At 44.4% G+C, this 26,516-nt stretch overlaps 1 protein-coding gene across 6 annotated transcripts in view; it reads left to right on the forward strand.

Moving 5' to 3' along the window:
• The window catches only part of SLC11A1 (solute carrier family 11 member 1), a 69,245-nt gene that overhangs the window by 7,582 nt on the left and 35,147 nt on the right, over nucleotides 1-26,516 (forward strand). For 2 of the 6 annotated variants that reach the window (XM_033946974.1, XM_033946973.1), the window contains exons 2-4: nucleotides 17,290-17,396; nucleotides 22,848-22,970; nucleotides 24,754-24,873. In XM_033946974.1, the coding sequence (XP_033802865.1) occupies nucleotides 17,290-17,396; nucleotides 22,848-22,970; nucleotides 24,754-24,873 (350 nt within the window). Of the gene's footprint in view, nucleotides 1-922; nucleotides 1,159-17,289; nucleotides 17,397-22,847; nucleotides 22,971-24,753; nucleotides 24,874-26,516 lie in introns of those variants that run through there. The other 4 variants (XM_033946977.1, XM_033946975.1, XM_033946979.1 and 1 more) reach the window with 4 other exon arrangements.

Raw genomic sequence — 26,516 nt, forward strand, 5'->3', positions numbered from 1 at the left:
CTTCCCGATGTCAGCGCTGACATCGGAGGAAGGGAGGGCTTTGCTTAAGCGCTCCCTCCGACGTCAGCGATGACATCAGGAAGACTTCCGGTCGGCTGTGTGCTGTGACAGGGCAGGTAAGGAGGAGGAGACTACCCTCGCGGCTCGAGTGCACTGCGATCCAGCCCCGCAGGAACCCCGCGACCCTCGGAGGCATCCCCAAGGGATCCCCGCGACCCTAGGGGGCGTCCCCGCGGGATCCCCGTGACCCAAATGGAAACCCGCGGGATCCCTGCGGGTCCCGCAGGATTCCCGTCATCCCCGTTCCCGTGCAGCTCTCTAGTTCAAACTATAATGGCTTTTTGCATTTCTAAAGGGGAGAGGGGAGCATCTGAACAGAGTGAATGGACCACGCTGGTCTTTATCTGATGTCTGGTAACTAAGGCCAGTACTGGGCAGACGTGCATGGTCTGTGTCCGTATATGGCCGTTTGGTTGAGGATGGGCTGGGGAGGGCGTCAACGGCTGGCAGGGTGTAGATGGACTGGAGTGAGCTTTGATGGAGATGTCAGTAGTTGGAACCTAAGAACAGTACCGGGCAGAGCTTTGGGTTCTGGCCCAAAAATAGCTAAGAAGGAAAATTTAAATTAAATCAGTAATTTAAAGAGAGGGTAAGGTTGGGCACTGGATGAACCATTCAGGTCTTTATCTGCCGTCATCTACTACGTCATGTGCACATTACTTTGCATTTTTCTAAGTGAATAAATAGAATAGTCATCAATACGGCAGGGAAGGAACATGAAACACCAAAGTGAGGGAATCCTACATTACCAGACCACAGAAGGAATCCAAGACAAGCAATTTCCTGCCCTGAGTCACTTTGTCTTCACAGCTGAAGACAAAGTGAGCACTTTTTTCCCCTCCAGGAGACTTCCTCTTCGCTCCATGCTGTCTACAGGGACAGATGACCAGGCAGGAGTCCTGGCTTCTCCTTTTGTATCTACTGTCCCTTTTACTCCAGCACCATCTGAGAAGCAAATTCTCTCTTTCTTTTTGAAATTTTCACCTTACAGTGTGTTTGGCTGGGAGTGCAGAACATCGTGGGTTAAAGTTTGGCAGAAACAATTTTCTCACTTCTGGAATCTGTAACGAGAGACCGCTATGACAACCACAGATTCAGGTACGTGTCCTCTTCTGTTCCTGAGCAGAGCGGAGGGGTAGCCCAGTAGATAGAGCAGTGGGGCTGGCAACCAGGGGATCCCAGTTCAAATTCCACTGCAGCTCTCTGTGATCTTGGGCAAGTCACTTTACCCTCCATAGCCTCAGGTACAAACTGTTGCAAACCAAAGCTGTGCACTATTAATAAAAACAGTGGGCAATATTTAAAATAAAAACATACCAAGGGGGAGAGGACACGAACAAATAAACCAAACTAGACACAAAAGGACAGGAAAGGTTTACAATATCTTAAGGAAAAAAAACCCCAAGCAGGATTGGAACAAGAGAGTAGGATGCAAAAAGAACAAGGAAAAGAAAACTAAAGGTAAGTGTAAGATAGTGACTTCCTGATCACTAGTAATATGATAAAGTTACAAGGAAATTAACTACCTGGTCAGAATTATGGGCAAATAGTGCAGAGAGAAAGACTCCCTGGTCTCAAGTCATGGCAAAAAGTTGTGAAGTGACAAACTATTAAGAACTAGGCTCAAATGCCATTTTGAGACTTAAATGACCTCAGGGATTTTTCTGTTCGCAGATATAACGGGAGGGAGTTCCAAAGAGTTGGAGCCATTATAGAGAAACTAGAGTCTGTAAATATCCAAAAACAGCTGCCTAGAGGATGGAATAGACAGTAAGGACTGATTGGAGGAACGCTGGTTTTAAGAAAGGTTTGGACAAGTTCCTGGAAGAAAAGCCCATAGTCTGTTATTAAGAACATAAGAATTGCCACTGCTGGGTCAGACCAGTGGTCCATCGTGCCCATCAGTCTGCTCATATGGCGACCCTCTGGTCAAAGACCAGCGCCCTGAGACCAGCACTACCTGTGTACGTTCTGGTTCAGCAGGAACTTGTCTAACTTTGTCTTGAATCCCTGGAGGGTGTTTTCCCCTATGACAGACTCCGGAAGAGCGTTCCAGTTTTCTACCACTCTCTGGGTGAAGAAGAACTTCCTTCCATTCGTACGGAATCTATCCCCTTTCAACTTTAGAGAGTGCCCTCACGTTCTCCCTACCTTGGAGAGGGTGAACAACCTGTCCTTATCTACTAAGTCTATTCCCTTCAGTACCTTGAATGTTTCGATCATGTCCCCTCTCAATCTCCTCTGTTCGAGGGAGAAGAGGTCAAGTTTCTCTAATCTTTCACTGTATGGCAACTCCTCTAGCCCCTTAACTATCTTAGTCGCTCTTCTCTGGACCCTTTCCAGAAAGACATAGGGGAAGCCACTGCTTACCATGGATTGGTAGCATGGAATGTTGCTACTCTCTGGGGTTCCAGAATCTTGCTATTCTTTGAGATTCTATATGGAATGTTGCCACTCTTTGGGATTCTAGAATCTTGTTACTCTCTGGGATTCCGGAATCTTGCTATTCTTTGAGATTCTGTATGGAATGTTGCTACTCTTTAGGATTCTAGAATCTTGTTACTCTCTGGGATTCCGGAATCTTGCTATTCTTTGGGATTCTGTATAGAATGTTACTACTCCTTGGGTTTTGGCCAGGTACTAGGGACCTGGATTGGCTACCATGAGAACGGGCTACTGGGTTTGATGGACCATTGGTCTGACCCAGTAAGGCTATTCTTATGTTCCTAGGTGAATAGGGAAATCAAATGAGAAAATAAGAATAGAATATTTGAAAGGTTTCCTGAGACAGCAAAATACATAATGTGCCTGAGAAAGGTGTTGAGCAGAAAGCAATAATAATAATAATAACTTTATTTTTATATACCGCAATACCACAAGCAGTTCAGAGCGGTTTATGAAATAAAGATGTGTAGGCGAGAAGTTGGGAATAGAGAATGACACGGGGACAAATTTGTCCCCTTCCCCGCAGGAGCTCAAGTTCCCCGTCCCCGTGAGTTTTGTCGCTGCCCCTGCCCCATTCCTGTAAGCTCTGCCTTATCCGCCCAAGACTTGAACACTTAGAATTTTAAAGTGTTTGAAGCTTGTAATGTAATGTAATTTATTTCTTATATACCGCTACATCCGTTAAGTTCTAAGCGGTTTACAGAAAATATACATTAAAATTAAAGATATGAAAATAATAAAGGTACTTAAAAAATTCCCTTTCTGTCCCGAAGGCTCACAATCTAACTAAAGTACCTGTGGATTAATAAATTAATTAAAATAAAGATAGAAGAGGGAATAGAAATAAACATTTTAACAAGACAGCATTGAATTAAATTTTTTTTGGTAGATAGAAGAGAGAGGATCAAAGAGTAAATGCATAAGGGGAAACCGTTAAACAATAGAATTCTGGCGAAATTTAAAATGACAGAAATGTTACAAAACGAAGAAAAAAGGCATAACAATAAGTAAGAATAAAGGTAATTTATAAATAAGTAGGGAAAGAAAATAAAATAATACATTGTCTTTTAAAAAAGAGCTTCTTCATGGAAGAGATCTGGATGACAGCCACTCGATATTGAAAGTCATCATGTTCTGTTTCCGATGTAACTGGGTCCGACACAAGACTCCCGTCCCGCTGTTTCCGTGCACATCCGCCAAGAGCTCTGGAAAGAAGCCAAGTCAATGGGTGAAGTGGTTCTGGGGTACATGAAATCAGACTTCGGGTTAGGCAAGTGGGGATCAGATCTTCATCGCCGAAGCCAGGAACACAGGAAGCGGTGAAAGGTCCTGTGCCGACCAGGGTGTTCTGCATCCGGACATCGGGGGCAAGGCGGAACTTCCCAGGGTCATCTCTAGCAACAGGCAGATCAATGTAGGAAACGCCTCCACAGCTCCTGCCCTCGCATCCTGGTCGACCACCCCCGGCGATCCCCTGGTCGGTCCCCGCCGTGGCTTGCCGACACTCAATGGCAACAGACGACAACGGCCGCAACATCACACTGGCCTCCACACCGGAGAGTACGTCCGCCACACACGACAGCATCTCTCCGGTCCGCATAATCCCGGCTCTTCTCTCCACTCTGGCTTTAGCCCCCGCACATCACTGACCAGGCGATCGAAGTCTCCAATGTTGTTGTGGAGAGTGACCTCCTGCAAAAAACCCTGTCACCACCAACCTCCGAGCTCTACAACCGTTGGGCCCGTGTCAAACTGTCCAGAAAAGATAGTCGGCTCCGTCTCCAAAGCAACAAGACCAACAAAAATTAGACAATGTTACATGAGTGTAAATGTAGATAATAAAATCATATTATATAAAATCATAAAACATAAACAAATAAACAAAGAAGGAAAGAAAGAAAAAACTGTGAGAGGCACCAGAATTGCAAACCTAACTCGGCGCCATCTTGTGCAGATGAGGACGGAGCTTGCACGGACAGGACAATAACTCGCGGGGTCGGGACGGGAAAATGAGTTCCCGCGGGGATGGGGAAAAATCTGTCCCCATGTCATTCTCTAGTTGGGAACAGAAGCCACAGCAGATCACAAGGACAAATGTCGCTGGGGTCTAGAAACAGCATTCAAATTTCTGCTAGCCACATTGGCTAATGCGCCAATAACTGGGCATTATGCGAAGCGCTACTCAAAAAGGGGAGCGGCATGGGCAGGTCACGGGGGTTCATTTGGGATACACGCAATACTATTGCATACCGTGGATCTGCGTCTAAATTATGTACCAGATTACCCCAGGTTTCAGTTGGTGAAAATCCTCGCACCGAAATCAGCTCTAAGTGCTATTTTATAAATGGCGTCCAACGCAGTTTTTTTTTCAGCGCCATTTCTGATCTACAACCTAATGAAAGTGTCAAGGGAAAGAGGTTGGGACTTGTGTACTGCCTTTTTGCACTTTTACAACCACACTCAAAGCGGTTTACATACAGGTTCTTCAAGCATTTTCCCTCTCTGTACTGGGGCAGTGAAAGATTAAGTGACTTGCTCAGGGTCACAAGAAACAGTGCAGGATTTGAACCCACAATCTCAGGGAGCTGAGGCTGTAGCTTTAACCACTGCACCACTCTAGAAATCAAAATGTATTAGATGTGAGCCACGTATAGGACAATCCAGCCATTGTGACATCACTGATGAGGTTGGCTCTTATTGGTGGAATGAGGCATTATGATGTCACAATCCCAGCTCTGGTTATCAGAGGCTGAAGCTTTTCACACTATTTATTTATTCAGTTTTCTATACTTTTCTCCCAGGGGAACTCAAAATGGTTTACATGAATTTATTCAGGTACTCAAACATTTTCCCCTGTCTGTCCAGGTGAGCTCACAATCTGTCTAATGTACCTGGGGCAATGGGGGGATTAAGTGACTTACCCAGGGTCACAAGGACCAGGGTGGGTTTGAACCCACAACCTGAGGGTGCTGAGGTTGTAGCTTTAACCACTGCACCACTCTAGAAATCATAATGTAGTAAAAGTGAGCCAAGAATAGGACAATCAAGCCATTGTGACATCACTAACGAGGTTGGCTCTTAGGCATTGGTGGAATGAGGCATTATGATGTCACAATAGCAGCTCTGGTTATCAGAGGCTGAAACTTTTCACACTATTTATTTATTCACAACATGATCAACTTTAAACTTGACATCGGGAAAGGGAAACGTACCGAAACCTTAACTATGACCTTAAACCTTAAAAAGGGAAGATACGATAGCATGAGTCATGGTGAAACGACGGCTCAAAAATAAGATGGACAAAGAAGGGAATCACGAGTAGAGCAATGGTCAGACCACACTTGGAATACTGTGTCCAACATTGGTCTCCCAACCTAAGGAAGGATATAAAACTGCTGGAGAGGGTGCAGAGACGAGCAACAAAGCTAGTAAAAGGTATGGAGAACTTGGAATACAAGGAACGACTTAAGAGACTGGGATTGTTCTCCCTTGAGAAAAGGAGACTGCGAGGGGATATGATCGAGACCTTTAAAATAATAAAAGGAATCTACAAAATAGAGCAGAAAAAATAATTATTTACAATGTCCAATGTGACACGGACAAGAGGGCACGGACTGAAGCTGAGGGGGGACAAGTCCAGGACAAATATCAGGAAGTTCTGCTTCACGCAACGAATGGTGGACACCTGGAATGCTCTCCCAGAGGAGGTTATGGCGGAATCAAGGTTCAAGTTCAAGTTTTTATTAGTGTTTGATGAATTGCTTATTTAATTTCCTAAGCGATGTACAATTTATTAAAAAACGGGTAGGGAATACAATAAAATAATTTCAGATGAATCGTGGGGGGTAGGGGGGAAAAGTTACAATTCCTTGTTAGAGTTGAAAAACAATAGGGAAGTAAACGAGAGGAAGGGTAAAAAATTCAAAGAGGTTAAAAGAAAAAAAGCTTATGATTTCAGGTCAGTGAGTGATAGGCTGAATGCGTCTTTAAAAAGATAGGTTTTTAGGATTTTTTAAAGGATGAGAGATCTTTTTCATCTCTGATGTACTGTGGTATAGAGTTCCACAGTTGAGGGGCCATAACCGAAAACATATCCTGTCTTCTGGTGCCTATAATTTTCAGAAGGTTATGAGAAGTTGAGCGGAGAGACCGGAATGTGTTATAAGAAGTAAACATTCTGGTTATGAATCGAGGTTCATTGTAGGTTAAGGATTTAAAAACTAGAAGTAGTATTTTAAAAGTGATGCGATGGCTTATAGGGAGCCAATGGGAATCCACCGTTCTAGGATTTAAAAGCAAATTAGATGCACATCTCCTTATGAGAGGCATCGAGGGGTATGGGTGACTTGATGGACCAAGGTCTGATCTGGTGATGGCGGTTCTTATGTTCGATTTTCTCTACTGTTCTCCCAGGGGAGTTCAGAGCGGTTTACATGAATTTATTCAGGTACTCAAGCATCTTTCCCTGCTTGTCCCGGTGGGCTCACAATCTATCTAATGTACCAGGGACAATTGGGGGATTAAGTGACTTTCCCAGGGTCACAAGGAGCAGCGTGGGTTTGAACCCACAACCTCAGGGTGCTGAGGCTGTAGCTTTAACCACTCTAGAAATCAAAATGTATTAGATGTGAGCCAAGTATAGGACAATGAAGCCATTGTGACATCACTGATGAGGTTGGCTCTTATTGGTGGAATGAGGCATTATGATGTCACAATACCAGCTCTAGTTATCAGAGGCTGAAGCTTTTCACACTATTTATTTATTCAATTTTCTCTACTGTTCTCCCAGGGGAGTTCAGAGCGGTTTACATGAATTTATTCAGGTACTCAAGCATCTTTCCCTGCTTGTCCCGGTGGGCTCACAATCTATCAAATGGACCTGGGGCAATGGGGAGATCAAGTGACTTGCTCAGAGTTACAAGGAGCGGCCCAAGGTTTGAACCCACAATCTCAGATGCTGAGGCTGTAGCTCTAACCATTAAACCACACTCTCCTCAGAGGTTGATGTGGTTATGTTTCATGTAGATATAGGCTGTGTCAAGGGCAATTGTTAAAAAATATATTGATCAACTTTAATTTCTGTTTTTTAACTAAAGGCAATGATGTACCTGCAAATACTCAGACACTAGTCATGAAAATGATGTCGCCAAGCTAGTGGATATTGCAAAAAAGGGAACGCATAAACGAATTTACAGCTTTGGCAGTCTCTTTTGATTTGTGCAGAGAAAGAGAGCGAGGAGTCAAAGATGACCCCAAGGTTGTGAGTTAAAGAGACAGGGAGGATGAGAGTGTTAAAACCACACCTGTTCCTAAAACATCTTGACCACTGAATGATCCACTTATCTCTTTCCTCTCAATAGCGACCTACTGTCCTTTTGATCACTTTTCTCCTCAACAATGAATTTCCTGTCTAATTACTTCTCTTTCTTCTTCCCCTCTTGAAGTCAGTCAATTTGTACCTTTGTTTAATCTTTTGTAAACCGCATAGAACTTCACGGTATTGCGGTATATAAGCTGTTGTTATTATTATTATCCCTGAGATAACGAGTGGGGGTAGAGGAGAGGTAGGTTTAGGTGGAAGGCTCAGTGGTTTAATCTTGATCAAGAAGAATCACTCCAAAAAGATCTCAATTAACCTGTTACCTACATTATATCAAAATATTACCAAAAAAACCAGAAAGGGGTCAACTTTCCAACTCAGTAGGAAAATCTGTTGTAATGCTATTCTGCTTAGCACCTGCAAACCTTTGATTTAAAGACAAAAGGAGGATCAGATCATAAGATCTCGTAAAGTCCAGATCCCCATCCTGCAAAGCAGGTTCTAATCATGTGACCACTTCCTCCGTTCACCTAAAGGTGACTACAAAACTAAAAAAAAACAACCAAAAACCACAGCTCCCATTTTTAATGCAAAAGTCCCAAATTTTCAACAGGTTTCTTTAAAAATGGCGGCACTTATCTTGAAAAGTTCCACCGGACTCCAGCACTGGATTGGCTTAAGCTACTTCCGAAGCTTGTGGCCTCTACAAATAGTCCAGAGAAAGCGTTTTGATCACTCAGATCTTCGTGGGGGGAGCCTTCACCAACTGGGCCAATCTAAGAATGACAGTAATTCTTTCTTCAACCCGCCACAGCGTTATTTCTTTTCCTTCGTCTAATTATTCTCGTCCTTGTGCTTCCTTGAGTTGTTGGGTACAAATGTGGGAATACAAACTCATAAGAGCATCAGAATAGCCTTACTGGGTCAGATCAATGGTCCATCAAGTCCAGTAGCCCATTCTCATGGTGGCCAATCCAGGTCCCTAGTTCCTAAAGGAGAATCATGATGCCTGAGAAAATGTATCTGGCATTTTGTCTGGTTCTCAAACCTGTCCTGGGGGACCTTCCAGCCAGTCCGGTTTTCAGGAGAACCTTAATGAATATTCATGAGAGAGATTTGCATGCATTGGAGGCAGTACATGTAAATCTCTGTTATGAATATTCAATGTGGATATCTTGAAAACCCAACTGGCTGGGGGTCCCCCAGGACAGGCTTGAGAACCACTGGATAATCTCTGTCTTGTAAAACTCAAGAGGGAGCCCATCTGGGCCTGTGGCCTTACCAGAAGGGAAAGACTTTATTACTTCTAACACTCTGTTTACTTGTAAACTTATTGTGACTTGTGCACTGGAGATAACTTCATATCGCAGCATCATCCACGTTGAACTCAGATGAATAGAGCGAGTGGTAAAAATCTACAAACTGAGATTCTCTATCTCATGGACTTGTAACTAAAGCCACACGTTTATCCCAGATCTATATTTTAGTAGGCCCTGAGTTAATTTCCTGTAAACCTGCTCTAATTCTTTATCTAAATATTTGTTGAATTGTCTCCTATATTCAATACTGCCTATATAGATGCCTCTGTCTGCAATTTCTTGTGTGTCTCTTCAGCAGTTTTTAGTTTGTCTAACAGATCTTATGATGCCTTTGCCTTCTGTTTCTGTAAATGGGAGCCATTTTGAATAAATTTCTCCACACCACTGTCTTCAAGGCTTCCCATATAATGAACGTGACTGTTGCATCATTAGTGTTACAGTAAATTGCAGATACTCTTTGATTTTGTTTACTAGATTTTTGGCATCTAGGTTAAAAGGTGAGGGCTCTTCAGCTTGGAAAAGAGACAGCTGAGGGGAGATAGGATTGAAGTCTACAAAATCCTGAGTGGAGTAGAACGGGTACAAGTGGATCGATTTTTCACTCCATCAAAAATTACAAAGACTAGGGGACACTCGATGAAGTTACAGGGAAATACTTTTAAAACCAATTGGAGGAAACATTTTTTCACTCAGAGAATAGTTAGGCTTTGGAATGCATTACCAGAGGTTGTGGAAAGAGCAGATAGCATGGCTGGTTTTAAGAAAGGTTTGGACAAGTTCCTGGAGGGAACAGGGAATAGCCTGTTATTCAGACAGACATGGGAGAAGCCACTGCTTGCCTTGGATCGGTAGCATGGAATGTTGCTACTCTTTGGGATTCCAGAATCTTGTTGCTCACTGGGATTCTGGAATTTTGCTATTCTTTGAGATTCTCTATGGAATGTTGCTACTCTTTGGGATTCTAGAATCTTGTTACTCTCTGGGATTCCGGAATCTTGCTATTCTTTGAGAGTCTATATGGAATGTTGCTACTCTTTGGGATTCTAAAATCTTGTTACTCTCTGGGATTCCGGAATCCTGCTATTCTTTGAGATTCTTTATGGAATGTTGCTACTCTTTGGGTTTTTGCCAGGTACTAGTAACCTGGATTGGCCACCGTGAGGACGGGCTACTGGGCTTGATGGATTATATTGGTCTGACTCAGTAAGCTATTCTTATGTTCTTATGATATATTGCCTTTATGTGGTACTACCAAAGCGGTTTACATTTATTGTATGTAGTAGGTACCTTCCCTGTTCCTTGTGAGCTTACAATCTAAATTTTTGTACCTGGAGCAATGGAGGGTTACGTGACTTTCCCATGGTTACAAGAAGCCACAGTGGGTAATAGAACATGAAACCCCAGGTTATTAGCCAACAATGGTAACCATTAGTCTACTCCACTCAAGTATTCAAGCAGAAGAAACCTCTCGAGTCTTTGCATTACACCAAACCTCTTCTATTAAAACTGTATAAAAACATAGAAACATGATGGCAGTCTGTCCAGCTGCAGCATCCACTATTTCCTCCTCTCCCTATGAGATCCCACCTGTCTGTCCCACACTTTCTTGAATTTAGACACTGTCTTTGTCTCCTCCACCTCCACCGGGAGACTATTCCATGGATCTACTACCCTTTCTGTAAAAAAGTATTTCCTTAGATTACTCCGGAGCCTGTCACCTCTTAACTTCATCCTATGTCCTCTCATTGCAGAGTTTCCTGTCAAATGAAAGAGACTCGACTCATGCACATTTATGCCACATAGGTATTTAAACACCTCTTATCATATCTCCCCTCTCCCTTCTTCCCTCCAAAGTATACAGATTGAGATCTTTAAGTCTCTCCCCATACACCTTATCACAAAGACCACCAACCATTTTAGTATAGAAACATAGAAACATGACGGCAGATAAGGGCCATAGCCCATCAAGTCTGCCCACACTATTTACCCATCCTCTTAAGTCTACTGACCCCTGAAAGTATAATTGTGATTATACTGTCACTCTACTGACCCGCTCATTCAGTCCTAGTGACCCTATCCCTTGGCATGACCTCGCAGGGATTCCTCTGGACCGACTCCATCCTTTTTATATCTTTTTGAAGGTGCAGCCTCCAGAATTGTACACAATATTCTAAATGAGGTCTCACCAGCGTCCTATACAGGGCATCAATACCTCCTTTTTCCTACTGGCCATACCTCTTCCTATCCACCGTAGCATCCATCTAGCTTTCGCCATCACCTTTTCAACCTGTTTGGCCACCTTAAGATCATCACGTACAATCACACCCAAGTCCCGCTCTTCCGTCGTGCACATAAGTTCATCACCCCCTAAACTGTACCATTCCCTCAGATTCTTGCAGCCGAAATGCATGACCTTGCATTTCTTAGCATTAAATCTTAGCTGCCAAATTTTAGACCACTCTTCAAGCTTTGTTAGGTTATAAGAACATAAGAACATAAACAGTGCCTCTGCTGGGTTAGACATGAGATCTATCGTGCCCAGCAGTCCGCTCATGCGGCGGCCCAACAGGTCCAGGACCTGTGCAGTAATCCTCTATCTATACCCTTCCTCTTTTTGTTCACACTATCTATTACAGATTTTGGTATCATCCACAAAGAGGCAAATCTTACCTGACAGCCCTTCAGCAATATCACTTACAAAAATGTTAAAAAGAACAGACCCAAGAACCGACTCCTTGAGGCACACCACTGGTAACTTCCTTTTCCTCAGAGCGATCTCCATTGACCACTATCCTCTGTCACTTTCCACTCAACCAGTTCCTGACTCAATTGGTTACTCTTAAAAAAAATGAAGACTACTAGTATAGGCCATCCCTATAAGATGGCTTTTTATTATTCCACCTGCACCTCAGCCCCCAATATAACCAAAACCCTCTTCTCAAGTTTGAGGGTCTCTAAAGCAGTCCCCCCTCCCCCTCACACACCCCACAGAATGGGTCCAGCCAGCATAATGTTTAAGCTTCCTAGAGAAACACTTTCCTCTACTAATGTGCCTCGGAAGTACTTTGAACCCATTCACTTCTGCTCTCCTCTCGTGACTGTGTGAAATCACTCTGATGCGAAGTGACCAGAAAAGGAAGTAAGACAAAGGCTAAGAGGGAAGATTTCTTCCAGATACATTGTGTCAAGGAAGGAAAAATCAGCTGAGAAAAGCGGATGTGAAATGTGAGAAAAATGAGCCAGCAGTTCCTGTGTGGTAAAACTGTGGTTTTGGTGAAATGAGTTCAAGGTGCTCCTAAAACACTGGGGGGGGGGGGGGGGGGTAAGGGTAAAGCTGCAGCCCTGACTTTGCCATACAATAGATGCATCAAGTGTCATAACGTTAAATCTTGATTTGTGCTGATTTAGAACATGTTGGATGAGATGTTTAAAAAAATTCAATAAACAGCATTTTTTTTTTTTTTGCAAAAATATGCTTTTAATGAAATGACTTGTTTGTGCGTCAGTGAGTAACGTGAATGGATAGGGCTGGCTTGAGGGGTAGTGGCTTTGTGAGAGCAAAGGAACAGGCTTTCACTGCAGTAACATCTGAGCCAGACAGACAGGCTTTTATCACCCGATTCATGTTTTTAGTTAGCCTTGCGCATGGAGTGGCAGATACAGCCCAACTGTTTTACTGACTCCACACTTTCCAACCTAGTAGAGTGGGCATCCCAAACCACACCAAAGGGTGACGTACTCACAGAGTCACACATTCAAGGTACTGAAGGAAATAGACTTAGTAGATAAAGACAGGTTGTTCACCCTCTCCAAGGTAGGGAGAACGAGAGGGCACTCTCTAAAGTTGAAAGGGGATAGATTCTGTACAAACGTAAGGAAGTTCTTCACCCTGAGAGTGGTGGAAAGCTGGAACGCTCTTCCGGAGTCTGCCATAGGGGAAAACACCCTCCAGGTATCCAAGACAAGGTTGGATCCTGCTGAACCAGAATGAATGCAGGTAAGGCTACACTCAGTTAGAGTACTGGTCTTTGACCAGAGGGCCACCGCGTGAGCGGACTGCTGGGCATGATGGACCACTGGTCTGACACAGCAGTGGCAATTCTTATGTTCTTATAAACAGTGCCTAAATTGGTCGACGCCTAGAAAAATTGCGCCAGCTATGTGCCAGTCACACTTAGGTGCTGTTTACAGGCCAGGGATTTAAAGGCCTTCATTTCAAGCACCTAAGTTTTTGGAGAATCGCGCTTAGCCGCGCCTAAGTCATGCTCCACCCATAGACATACCCACTTAGGCATTAGGCACTGGTAAGCGCCATGTGATAGGCACCTATCTTTTATAAAATCAGGTGCCTATCGCTTAATTAAGTTTTTTTAACCAATTACTGAGGCTATTAAGGGTATTTTGCCAATTAAATTAGACGCCCTTTATAAATGCCAACAAGAAAAGATCTTCTTGCCCTTCATCCTTCCCTATCATCCTCTTCTCAGGATACACCCCAGCTGCCATCCACAACATATGACTACCCAGAAGACCTCTTACCATATCGAGGTTTGTCTAAAAAGCAATCATCTTGGTTGAAAGGGCATAAAAGAACACCAACCAATTGGTTCCACCTTTCTCATGCCCAGCTAAGAGGCTCAGTAAAGATCTCAACAGCCAGCATATGACAATTGCTCAAATATCTTACTTCCTATATCCCATGTAGTCTGTGAGACATTTCCAGTTGCAAATTTGATTCAATCATCACAGCCTGATCTCAATAGTCTATTAAATTTTTCTGTGGTCTGAAAGACTTGGCAACATAAGAATAGCCTTACTGGGTCAGACCATTGGTCCATCAAGTCTAGTAGCCCGTTCTCATGGTGGACAATCCAGGTCGCTAGTACCTGGCCAAAACCCATGGAGTAGCAACATTCCATATAGAATCTCAAAGAATAGCAAGATTCTAGAATCCCAGAGAGTACCAAGATTCTAGAACCCCAAAAAGTAGCAACATTCCATACAGAATCTCAAAGAATAGCAAGATTCCGGAATCCCAGAGAGTAACAAGATTCTAGAACCCCAACGAGTAGCAACATTCCATACAGAATCTCAAAGAATAGCAAGATTCCAGAATCCCAAAGAGCAACAAGATTCCGGAATCCCAGAGAGTAACAAGATTCTAGAACCCCGAAGAGTAGCAACATTCCATACAGAATCTCAAAGAATAGGAAGATTCCAGAATCCCAAAGAGCAACAAGATTCCGGAATCCCAGAGAGTAACAAGATTCTAGAACCCCGAAGAGTAGCAACATTCCATACAGAATCTCAAAGAATAGCAAGATTCTAGAATCCCAGAGAGTAACAAGATTCTAGAACCCCAAAAAGTAGCAACATTCCATACAGAATCTCAAAGAATAGCAAGATTCCATGCTCCCGATCCAGGGCAAGTAGTGGCTTCCCCCATGTTCTTCTCAATAACAGACTATGGACTTTTCCAAACCTTTCTTAAAACCAGCTACGCTGGCTACATGAACTCCTACATTTCCGGGAGGAATTGACGTTACTGATCAACACAGAATCCCGGAACTGCACAAAAGTACCAAAGGATTCTAGGACACCAGTGTAGTACCCAATAAATATTGGGCAAATTCAAACTTGGCCTTGTTTCGGCAGACACCTGCATCAGTTATAGCATCCACATTCAATGAAGAGAATACCATACTGAGCAATAATTTATTTGATATATGTATTTTAGTATTTATCCATCACGTATAGCCTAAGTGGTTTACATTCAGCTACTCCAGTATTTCTCCCAATCTGACTGATGGGAATGGAGTATTAAGTGGCTTGCTCAGGGTCACAAGGACCTTAAGGGCAAACGTAAGCGCCAAAATAGGCACCGTTCAGCGCAATTCAAGTAAAATTGGCTGCTGTTTAATAATCACGCTGAGCGGTACCTACATTGGAGGCGCCCAATAAATAGGCCAGCTCTAGGTACAACTAAAAGTTAGGCCTCTATGTGAGCGCTTAAGCACACTTAAGAGCAGCGATTCTGCAATAAGGCACCTCACTCGCAGCCACGCCCACGCCTAATATGCATAGCGCCTATTTTTATGAAGGCCACCTAAATTTTTAGAGGCGCCTTGATACAGAATCGCTCTTTCTCGATAGGTGCCCAAGTTCCAATTATTGCTGATTAAAAAGCTTAATTGAGCTTGTCGATCAATTTAGATTGGCTCCTCCAAAATAGGTGCCTAACATTAGGCTCCAGTTACAGAATTTGGGCCTTAATCTCCATCGTGAACTAGAGCAAACTCGAGTGGCAATCGTAAGAAAAACACGGGTAACAATTAGGGTCACATTCGGTTTGGGTTTGTCCAGTACAAATTGCAAGTGAACCTTCTCAGGAGTAGCCTCCGTCCTCCGGAACTCTCTCCAGGAATGGCTCTGCCTAACTCAAGACTAGCTCTACTTCAGGCAACCAAACACTTCCATCCCTTCCACATCTGGACGTCTACATTGCCTCCAGTCTAATTTATTCCAATGGCTTTGTCTTGTCCATGTCTCAACTGTACGTGTCCCTTCTATTGTCTATTCATCGTGTTTATTATATCGACGTTACCTGAATATTCTAATAGGTGCCTATGACCTTCACATGAGCATCATATCTACGTTACATGAATGTACCGTGCTGCCTGTTATAGGGCATCGTTTGTTTTCCATTCCAGTGGTTCTTAAGCCTGTCCTGGGGGACCCCCCCAGCCAGTCGGGTTGTCAAGATATCCCTAATGAGTATGCATGAGGCAGATTTGCATACAATAGAGGTGACAGGCATGCAAATCTGCCTCATGCATACTCATTAGAGATATCTTGACAACCCGACTGGCTGGGGGCCCCCAGGACGGGCTGAAGAACCACTGGAATAGACAATGGTAAATATTGCAGAAATATATTATACTGTTATATTTGACTAGATCAGCACCTTCCTGCTTTACTCATAAGATTCTGACATCCCTTCCCATGTGCACTCGATCCAAAATTTAGAATGTCACGGGGACAAATGTTCCCGCGGGATCTCTCTACCCCCATCGTGTCCCGGCGAGCTCTGTCCCTGTCCCATTCCTGCAAACTTTGTCCTCATCTGCATAAGTCTCAATACCAGTGTCTCGCAAACTTTTTCGAGCCGGGGCACACTAAACCTTAGCGTCCCCGGCTCGAGACACCCAGAAGTGTGCTGGCGTCGGCGCGATGACATCATGTGCATGCGCAAAGGCCCTTGAGCCGAGAGAAGGACCTGCGCTGGAGAGAAGGGTGCCGGCATTGGGAGATTGATTACAGGACCTGCCTCTCTTTGCAAGAGGCACATCCTGTAGACAGTCATCCGCTGCCAGCACCGCTCGTCTTCCCCAGTGTACCGCGGCACACCTGAAATCTCAGGAAGGCACGCAGTTTGTGATACACGGCTCAGTACAATACAATGCATCTTCTTGTATCCTGCAGTTTTCAACTGGGAATCAATGCAGCTCACAAGAGGATTTTACATTAGTGGCTCAAGACGAAAAGTACACGAATTTAACACACTTTAAAATCATAATATTCGAGATGGAAGAAGAGATTCTCTTTCTCAAAGGACCCTCAGCCACAAGAGGGCATCCGCTCAAACTCAGGGGCGGGAAATTTCATGGCGACACCAGGAAATATTTCTTCACCGAGAGAGTGGTTGATCCTTGGAACGAGCTCCCGGTGCAGGTGATCGAGGCAAACAGCGTGCAAGAATTTAAGAGCAAATGGGATGCCCATGTGGGATCCCTTAGAGGGTTAAGCCAAGGGAACCTGTCACCGGGAGTGGGATCCCTAGGATAGTAGACTTGGGGGTGGGTCAGTAGAGTGGGCAGACCTGATGGGCTATGGCCCTTATCTGCCGTCATCTTCTATGTTTCTATGAGTATTCGAGGTGTGAATGGTTAAGGCAGAGCTTGCAGGAATGGGCTAGGGACAGGGTCAGCACTCGGGGGATGGGACAGGGATATTGAGATCCTGCGGGGACGCAGACAAATTTGTCCCCGTGTCATTCTCTTTAACACCCTTCCCTCTGCTCTGTTTGCTACAATTCAGACTGTGTCCCTCACCTTCTGTGTTTTTCTCTCTTGCTGTGCTGTGAAGGGCCTGTGCCTCGGGACCAGAGAGGTCGGAGCTATGGCGCCATCGTCGCCCCTCAGCAGTCCCAGACCTACCTGGATGAGAAGATCTTTATTCCGCAGACAAGCTCGGTGAGTCAGCCTTCCTGCACTCCAGGCCCTGAATCCTGTAAGGAGAATGGATTTTGGTGAGGGTGAGAAAGAGAAGTGCTTGGAGTCTAATTACCCTGGCACTGCCCTGGGCCCCAGTGTGTCATGGGTCTGTGGCAGAACAGAAGTGGAGCAAGAATTGGGTTTAGTGCATTAGTTTGTATCATCAAATTATGGAGCAGGTTAAAAAGAATCAGCAGATTTCGGTTCAAGACGTCAGAATGTCAATGCGCAAGCGCAGTTTGCATTATGCCCCGTGGTTTCTTCCTCTGCTTTCTTTCTTTGTGGGGTTTTTTTTTTTCCCATCCAGGGTCAATCCAACCATTAGGCAAGACTAGGTGGTTGTCTAGGGCAGCAGCTTCAGGCGGCAGGAAAGCGAAGCTGCAGTTAAAGTAATGCAGGAGATCTTGACCAAAGGATTAACTCAAAGAACCATCGGCAGCACATAGGCTGCATTTTTTGAGGATGCTTGCATGATCATCGTGGTTGTTGAGTTTAATGTTCAAATTCAGGTGGAGGGAGGGCTTCAGACTAGAATCCTGAAAGTAAATTGGGACAGAGGGGTGCAAAGCTGAAGGTTCACTTGGGGCACCCAGAACCCTTTCACCTACTTCCAACTCAGTCAGGATGAGGAACCTGGGATCAGGACCCAGATCTGACACCATTCGTGGCGTTTCCTGTGCCAGAATTTTCTTTGCAGCAGGACCTGAGTTATGGAACTCTTTGCGTAGGATTTATGTATCTATGTACATTTCTTCTATACCGCTTCTATTCAAAGCTCTCTAGGTATTTCTCCCTATCTGTCCTGGCAGGCTCACAATTTAACTGGGGCAGCAGAGAGTTAAGTGACTTGCCAAGGTCACAAGAAGCAGCATGGGGATTGAACCCACAACCTCAGGATGCTGAGGCAGGGGTTCTAATCATTAGGCCACTAGGCCAGGGGTGGGCAATTCCTGACCTCGAAGGCTGGAATCCAGTCGGGTTTTCAGGATTTCCCCAATGAATATGTATGAGATCTATTTGCATGCACTGGGGAAATCCAGAAAACCCGACTGGATTCCGGCCCTCGAGGACCGGAGCTGCCCACCCCTTCACTAGGCAAATACATCACAGTTATTATTTCATAAGTGTTTCAAAGCTTATTTATTTAAGCAAAGCTTTTCCTAAATGGGGTAAAGGCAGCTCTCCACTTTCTTTTAAGAAGAGACCATTGATTTGTAATTTATTTGATTTTGAGTTGTGTGTGCATTGACGTTTTAAGCTGTTTTTGTAATGTATGTTATCTGTGTCCTGCTTATATTTTCAGATAAGCTGAGCTATAAAAATGATAAATAAATAAACAAACCTTAATGTGCAACTCCCTGGACAGTTTTGGGTCAATATTCAGAAGCGCCAATCTAGATAGTATCACACAATATCCAGATAAGTGCCATTGGTATTATCCAGAGAGTTCTGCTGAAAATCATTACTGGCAAATCCAGATAGCACCAGAATGGTCTAAGGGTGGAGCTGGCAGTTATCCAGTTAGCAATGCTATTAAAACTGTTAACTGTTAGACAGATAAATTATTGTCCTAACTATCTGGATAAACTTTATCTGGATAAACTGCTGTCCTAACTTTATCCACTTAGTTATCCAGATAAACTGTTGTCCTAACTTTAGCCACGTAGTTTTCCGGATAAACTGCTGTCCTAACTTTATCCATTTAGTTTTCTGGATAACATGCTATCCTAACTTTATCCACTTAGTTTTCCGGATAAACTGCTGTCCTAACTTTATCCACTTAGTTTTCCGGATAAACTGCTGTCCTAACTTTATCCACTTAGTTATCCAGATAAACTGCTGTCCTAACTTTATCCACTTAGTTATCCAGATAAACTGCTGTCCTAACTTTATCCACTTAGTTATCCGGATAAACTGTTGTCCTAAATTTATCCACTTAGTTTTCCGGATAAACTGCTGTCCTAACTTTATCCACTTAGTTTTCCGGATAAACTGCTGTCCTAACTTTATCCACGTAGTTTTCCGGATAAACTGCTGTCCTAACTTTATCCATGTAGTTTTCCGGATAAACTGCTGTCCTAACTTTATCCACTTAGTTATCCGGATAAACTGCTGTCCTAAATTTATCCACTTAGTTTTCCGGATAAACTGCTGTCCTAACTTTATCCACTTAGTTATCCAGATAAACTGCTGTCCTAACTTTATCCATTTAGTTATCCGGATAAACTGCTGTCCTAACTTTATCCACTTAGTTATCCAGATAAACTGCTGTCCTAACTTTATCCACTTAGTTATCCAGATAAACTGCTGTCCTAACTTTATCCATTTAGTTATCCGGATAAACTGTTGTCCTAAATTTATCCACTTAGTTTTCCGGATAAACTGCTGTCCTAACTTTATCCACTTAGTTATCCGGATAAACTGCTGTCCTAACTTTATCCACTTAGTTATCCAGATAAACTGTTGTCCTAACTTTATCCACGTAGTTTTCCGGATAAACTGCTGTCCTAACTTTATCCATTTAGTTTTCTGGATAACATGCTGTCCTAACTTTATCCACTTAGTTTTCTGGATAACATGCTGTCCTAACTTTATCCACTTAGTTTTCCGGATAAACTGCTGTCCTAACTTTATCCACTTAGTTTTCCGGATAAACTGCTGTCCTAACTTTATCCACTTAGTTATCCGGATAAACTGCTGTCCTAACTTTATCCATTTAGTTTTCCGGATAACATGCTGTCCTAACTTTATCCAGAATAAACTGCTGTCCTAACCGTATCTGAATGATAGTCAGAAAGTCGTCGCTGTTTGGAAAGTACATCCACTCATTCTGTTATACAGTGGTTTGTTCTTTTGCCAATAGATTCTTGCTACTCCTTGCTGTTGGGTTTACCTAACACTAGCACTGAGGCAGTCCAGGATGCCTCGGCACGCCTCATCGCTTATGCTAGGACTTATGACCATATTTCAATGGTGCTGAGGTCACTGCATTGGTTCTCTGTAAGAGTACACACAAAATATAAGGCTGTTCTCTTGATGTTAAAAAGGATGAAACAACTGAATATCAGCTAAGTTGCCGGGGACATAAGTGAAAGCGGATATTCAGTGGTGGTCACTGGAGACGTCCCAGCAATTGATATCTGGTTGAACACTAGTGGAAGGCACTCAAAGTGTTGCCCATTGCATACGGAATAATGGGCCCACAGTGTTTAGCCTTGTGTTGGGTTTGGTTTCCATTAAATGTACTTGGCAGTTCTGTAATCGGGCGCTTCACGTAGGCACCCCAAGACCGACCCTGTTCTCTAATGGGACCTGACAGAATTCCATGATAGAACATTAGCATTACTACTACTAATCATTTCTACAGACATACACAGCGCTGTACATTGAACATTCATGAGACAGTCCCTACTCAGTAGAGCTTACAATCTAATCAGCCTAGTATGAGTGCATGACATTCGAGAACACATAGCTACAGCAGCAACCATTGAGCTGGTGTAAGAATAGTCTCCAAAAAGTGACATGAATTCACATAACTTACAGCATTCTCTAAGTTACCCACCTAAGTGGAAGCTCTGCCTATGTCCCATGCTCCGCCCCCCGTGCACCCCCTTCCAACCTGCACTATGTAAATGAAGTGAGTATTTGCAGAATAGCAGTTCGGCACCCTGCTGGCACTTACGCTGGTTTGCGCAGAAGTATTTATTAATTTTTTTGTTTTTCTACTCTATGCCATTCTCCCAGGGGAGCTCAGAATGATTTTACATGAATTTATTCAGGCATCGAAGCATTTTTTTCCTGTGCGGCGGCAGCAAAAAGGGCAAACAGAATGCTAGGAACGATTAAGAAGGGGATCATAAACAGATCTGAAAAGGTTATCATGCCGTTATACCGGGCCATGGTACGCCCCCCACCTGGAATAATGCGTTCAACACTGGTCGCCGTACATGAAAAATGACATAATACTCAAAAGGGTCCAGAGAAGAACGACAAAAATGGTTAAGGGACTGAGGGAGTTGCCGTATAGTGAGAGGCTAGAGAAACTGGGTCTCTTCTGAAGTAGGTCGCTGTCTAGGCCTACCTCGGAATGGAGACTCCACACACTATATACTGGTTTCAATAGGTATACATTTATTAGCAAATCAGTAACAGCTTACAAGAATAAATCATTCAGCATATAATGTAACAGATGTGATCCTCAGGCCTGAGGGTCCTCTGATGTCTGTTCTGATTACTTCTGCTTATAGGCCTAGTTTTATACATTTCTTGGTGTTCAATACCACGTTAGCCTAAATCACATGGTACATCTTTATTGGTTATTTTTCTTATACGTCAATACATAAGTAGATTCATTTATTGGCTTATCTATTTGTGTCATCTTATACGTCTGTTCAGTTTGCCGTAAGGCCTAACCTTTTCCTGCAAATGCCCTTTTCCCTTTACCATATATGCAATTCCGAGTCCAAAATTCCTTCTCTGCTGTGGTAACACATGATATATCTTGCTAAATAATGTTCCTGAGTACTCTGTTTTTCTGACCATGAGCTGTGTTCCTCTTTGCATAATATCCGGCCAGGTGCCATGCATCGGAATTTAAGTCTTGTTTCTTACAAGATTTTGCTTACCATAGCTTACTCAGAAACAGAATATTTCTCAATCACTATAGGCCAGCTGGCAAGTGGGTTATGAAATATCTTTTACAGTTAATATACTGATTTATTAGAGCAAGAGGGAGGGGAGGGGGTTTTCTCCTGTGAGGTCTGGTTACTTCACCTTTATCCAAAGGACTTATCCTGCTTCACCTGTATCACACCAGGACTTCTTCTTCTTCGTCTCATCCTCTTTTCCCTCTCACTTCTCCCTTGAAAAGAGAAGACTGAGAGGGGACATGATCGAAACATTCAAGATAATGAAGGGAATAGACTTAGTAGAGAAAGAGAGATTGTTCACCCTCTCCAAGGTAGAGAGAACGAGAGGGCACTCGCTAAAGTTAGAAGAGAAACGATTCCGTACAAACGTAAGGAAGTTCTTCTTCACCCAGAGAGTGGTGGAAAGCTGGAACATTCTTCCGGAGTCTTTTATAGGGGGAAACACCCTCCAGGGTTTCAAGACAAAGTTGGACAAGTTCCTGCTCAACTGGAACGTACGCAGGTGAGGCTGGGCTCATTTAGAGCACTGGTCTTTGACTTGGGGGCCGCCGCGTGAGCGGACTGCTGGGCACGATGGACCATTGGTCTGACCCAGCAGTGGCATTTCTTATGTTCTTATATGTCCTGGGGGGCCTCATAATCTATTATGCGTATGTTAATATTCTAAACAGTCAAGTGCCTATATTTGAGCAGTTAGAACGTTGCCCTGTGTTTCCTGGTTTCAGCCCTTTGTTGCTTTTCTCTATTTTCCCCGTCTTCTCTTCATCTCTCCCCTTGGCAGCCCAGATTCAGCTTCCGAAAGCTCTGGGCGTTCACAGGTCCCGGCTTCCTCATGAGTATCGCCTACCTGGACCCGGGGAACATTGAGTCGGACCTGCAGTGCGGAGCCATCGCTGGCTTTAAGGTAAGTGAGACAGAGCAGGAGGGACGGCTATTGGTGGAAATCTCCATCCTCAAAGAGAAACCAAAGCATCCTAAGTCCTGAGAGTGAGGCAGGCAGTGGGCATCCACCCTGTGCCAGCTGTTGAACTGGTGCTCCTAATTTACTGGCAGCTAATTTGAATGCCCTGCCACCTGGTTCCTGCCCTCCTAGTACTTTCCCCGGCAGCTCAGCACCGCTGGCCAGCAGGAAGGAGGGCACATGATAGCACCGACTCCTCCACTGCACAGGGTTAATGTAGTGGTTTTAGCTCAAACCACAAGACTAGGTCCATCACAGGAGCTTTGTAGCTGGGTTAGGGCTTCAGAGGAGTCAGATGAGCCACTAGGTTGCACGAAGGGATGGAACTAGGGGCACAGGTGCCAGATTAACTTTTTCCTATCGTGTGTCCCAAATGACGGGACATTCCCAAAATGACATAGACAGCGGATAAACAGTCTGCATGGACTAATAAAGAGCCAGGAACACAAAATATTTGAATTTACAGACTTATGACTTATTTACATTATGTTTACAATAGCCGTAAATGATAACGGTGAATAATACAAAACTTTGCTAAAATAATTACGATTGGAACCAGCGTAACGTAAAATTTATTACGATAGGAAAAGGTTAAACGTTTGCCTAGATAGTCATAGTAACATAGTAGATGACGGCCGTGTGGGCAGACTTGATGGGCCGTGGCCCTTTTCTGCCATCAATTTCTATGTTTCTATGTAACCAGATTCAATTTAAATTTTTTTTCTTCTTGGCTATTTCTGGGCAAGAATCCAAAGCTCTGCCCGGTACTGTGCTTAGGTTCCAACTGCTGAAGTCTCCGTCAAAGCTCACTCCAGCCATTGACGCCCTCCCCAGCCCATCCCCCACCAAATGGCCATATACAGACACAGACCCAGTACTGGCCTTAGTTCTATATAAAGTTGAACATCCTTCAGCCCAAGACTAAGGAGAGCAAATGCAGAGACACTATAATATAGATATTTAAATCAGAAGCAGAGTCAGGTGGTTGATTTTGGGTGGTCCTGAGTCCAAGGTGGGTAGACATGGAATTCCCCCCCCCCCCCCTCCCAGCCCAGCCCTGCTCTCTGATCTCTACCCCTTCCCCTGCCTGCAAACCCAAAGTATTAAATACCTAAATTGGCAGGGATCCTGAAACCCTGCCAACTAAAGATTTCCTCCTCTTTGGGCAGCCGGCAGCACTTGCTTCTAGCTAATGCCACTGCCGGCCGGCCGCATATGCTCAATGCTTGGACATGGTGTGAAAACCGAGCATCTGCTCAGGGGCCAAAGTGCTGCTAGCTACCGTTTGGAAGAGCCCTGGCTGATCGAGGAGAAGAAAATTTAGGGATCCCCCACCAGCCACCGCAAGAGTGCCACAACTTTGGGCTAGCCTGAGTCCACGTTGGGTGGGCTCTGGCCCACCCACTGCTATGCCAGTGATGTAAATTTCTGAAAGGTATAAATTCTATTTTCTTATGTGTATCTGTACACATTACTGTGCACAGACAAATAAGAATTGAAATTTAATAAATCCAAATAAATAAATAGACTTTGGGAAGGTCATTTAACCTTCTGTCACATCTGGAGACAAGGAAATACCCAAATGTAATGTCCCCTCAATTCAGATTTGGGAACATGAGCAATAAAAGTCAAACGAGGGGGCCTGGTCTCCCCAGCCAAGGGGGTCATTGATGGACGAGATCTGCTGTGGGTCACTGCCTGACACTCTGTGCTTCTGTCCCCTTAGCTGGTCTGGGTGCTGCTCTCGGCCACGGTGCTGGGGCTCCTGTGCCAACGACTTGCTGTGCGCCTGGGTGTTGTAACTGGACGGGACCTGGCTCAGATTTGCCAAATCTACTACCCAAAGGTAAGAGGGCCATGTCAAGAACGGTGGTGTGCCGAACCCTGTACCAAACAGGCCAAGTCTCACTCATGAGGAGTGTGGCACAGTCGTTTGAAGGCTCCCTCACTGTCACACTCTCTGAGCCCTTCTCTCTCACTGTTTGAATCCCTTCTGTCACTCATAAAGGGTATGTCACACCCATTTGAGGGTTCTCTCATTCTCCCAACCCCTTCTCTCACTCCTTAGAAGTGTGTCTGAAATAATATCACTCTTTGAACTAGTCCAGAGTTGGCTTAGGCAGGGGGAGGGGGGAACAAAGCAGCTGCCCTGGGCCCCACAGCTCCAGGGTTGGGATGTCCTTCCCTTCTCCCCATCCCAGTCCAATGCCTCCCTCTTCTTTTAAAATGCATTTTTGGGTGACCCGTCAATTGCACCCCCACGTTTGCATGCATTACAAATGCCCGCACTGAAAGGGAGGTCCGCCCTGACAGGATACTATTTTGTCTTTTTGAGGATTACAAAGTAACCCTCTTTTTTGAGGGGGTGTGGAACCCCCCCCCCCTTACCCACTATACTTAAAAGAGTCACTTCTTATCTAGTGTTAGGGTTAGGTTTACAGCATGATTATGGGAACTGTTTTAGTGGAAATTTGGAAGGCCCTGATTTGCTGAGACTCCTCAGGCCTCATCCCTTGGGATGAGGCCTGAGGAGCCTCAGCAAATCAGGGCTTTCCAGATATCCTTCACGGGCCACAATTGTCCTGCACGCACTTGTTGGGGTGCATTTATCAGAGCGGAATTGTCCTCCGCGGATTTGTTGGTGTACCCATTTTTTATTTGGAAGGGGATCGTTGGCATGCCAGCAATTCGCTGGTGCTGCCCATGACCTCCTTGGGATTGTCCCTCTGCTACAGTCTGCCCAGACATTGCATCAGAGGGGGCAGACCATGCAAGAAGGATAGCACCAAGGAGGCCATGGGCAGTGCCAGAAAATCACTGCCGTGCTGGCAACTCCCTTCCAAATCAAAAATGCATTTTAAAAGGTGAGAGGGCATTGGACAGGGGTGGGGAGAAGGGAAGGACATCCCCTGGAGCAGCTGTTTTTAAAAGCAGACCAGAGAGGGAGGGGGGGGAGAAATGGTGGGCCCAAAAACAGAGGAAAGAGAGAGCGAGAAATGGTGGACAATGGTGGACAATGGAATGGAGGCAGAGAAGAGAATGGAATGATGGAGTGAAAAGGAGAGTTGTTGGACCTAGGGGTGGTGGGGAGGAAGGAAGAGATGCCAGATGGGAGGGCATTTGGGAAAAGAAAGGGAAAGATGATGGGCCTGGTGGAGAGAGGTGCTGGGTGGAAGAAAGAGAGAAATGTTGGATCTGGGCGTGCACTTTTGGGAGTATACCACAAATTCACATCTTTATTAAGGACCCCTCTGAGATTGTATTCCCCATTCTGTCTGATTGAGTGAAGGAGTGAAGCAGTTTTGACCCCTGATGCAGGCAAATTGTGCCGAAACATGGTCCTTGTTGGGTCTTTCATTAAAGTGAACTACACTACTCCCATCTCAGGCCCTTGGTGCTGGGTTTTTTTTTATATTCACTGGACTGGTGTGTACTTTGTGTCCCTCTTCTGGCTATATTCTTGAACACAAGACAAAACCATTTGGTTTT

This window comes from Geotrypetes seraphini, chromosome 5, assembly GCF_902459505.1.
Source record: "Geotrypetes seraphini chromosome 5, aGeoSer1.1, whole genome shotgun sequence".
Lineage (NCBI taxonomy): Eukaryota > Metazoa > Chordata > Amphibia > Gymnophiona > Dermophiidae > Geotrypetes > Geotrypetes seraphini.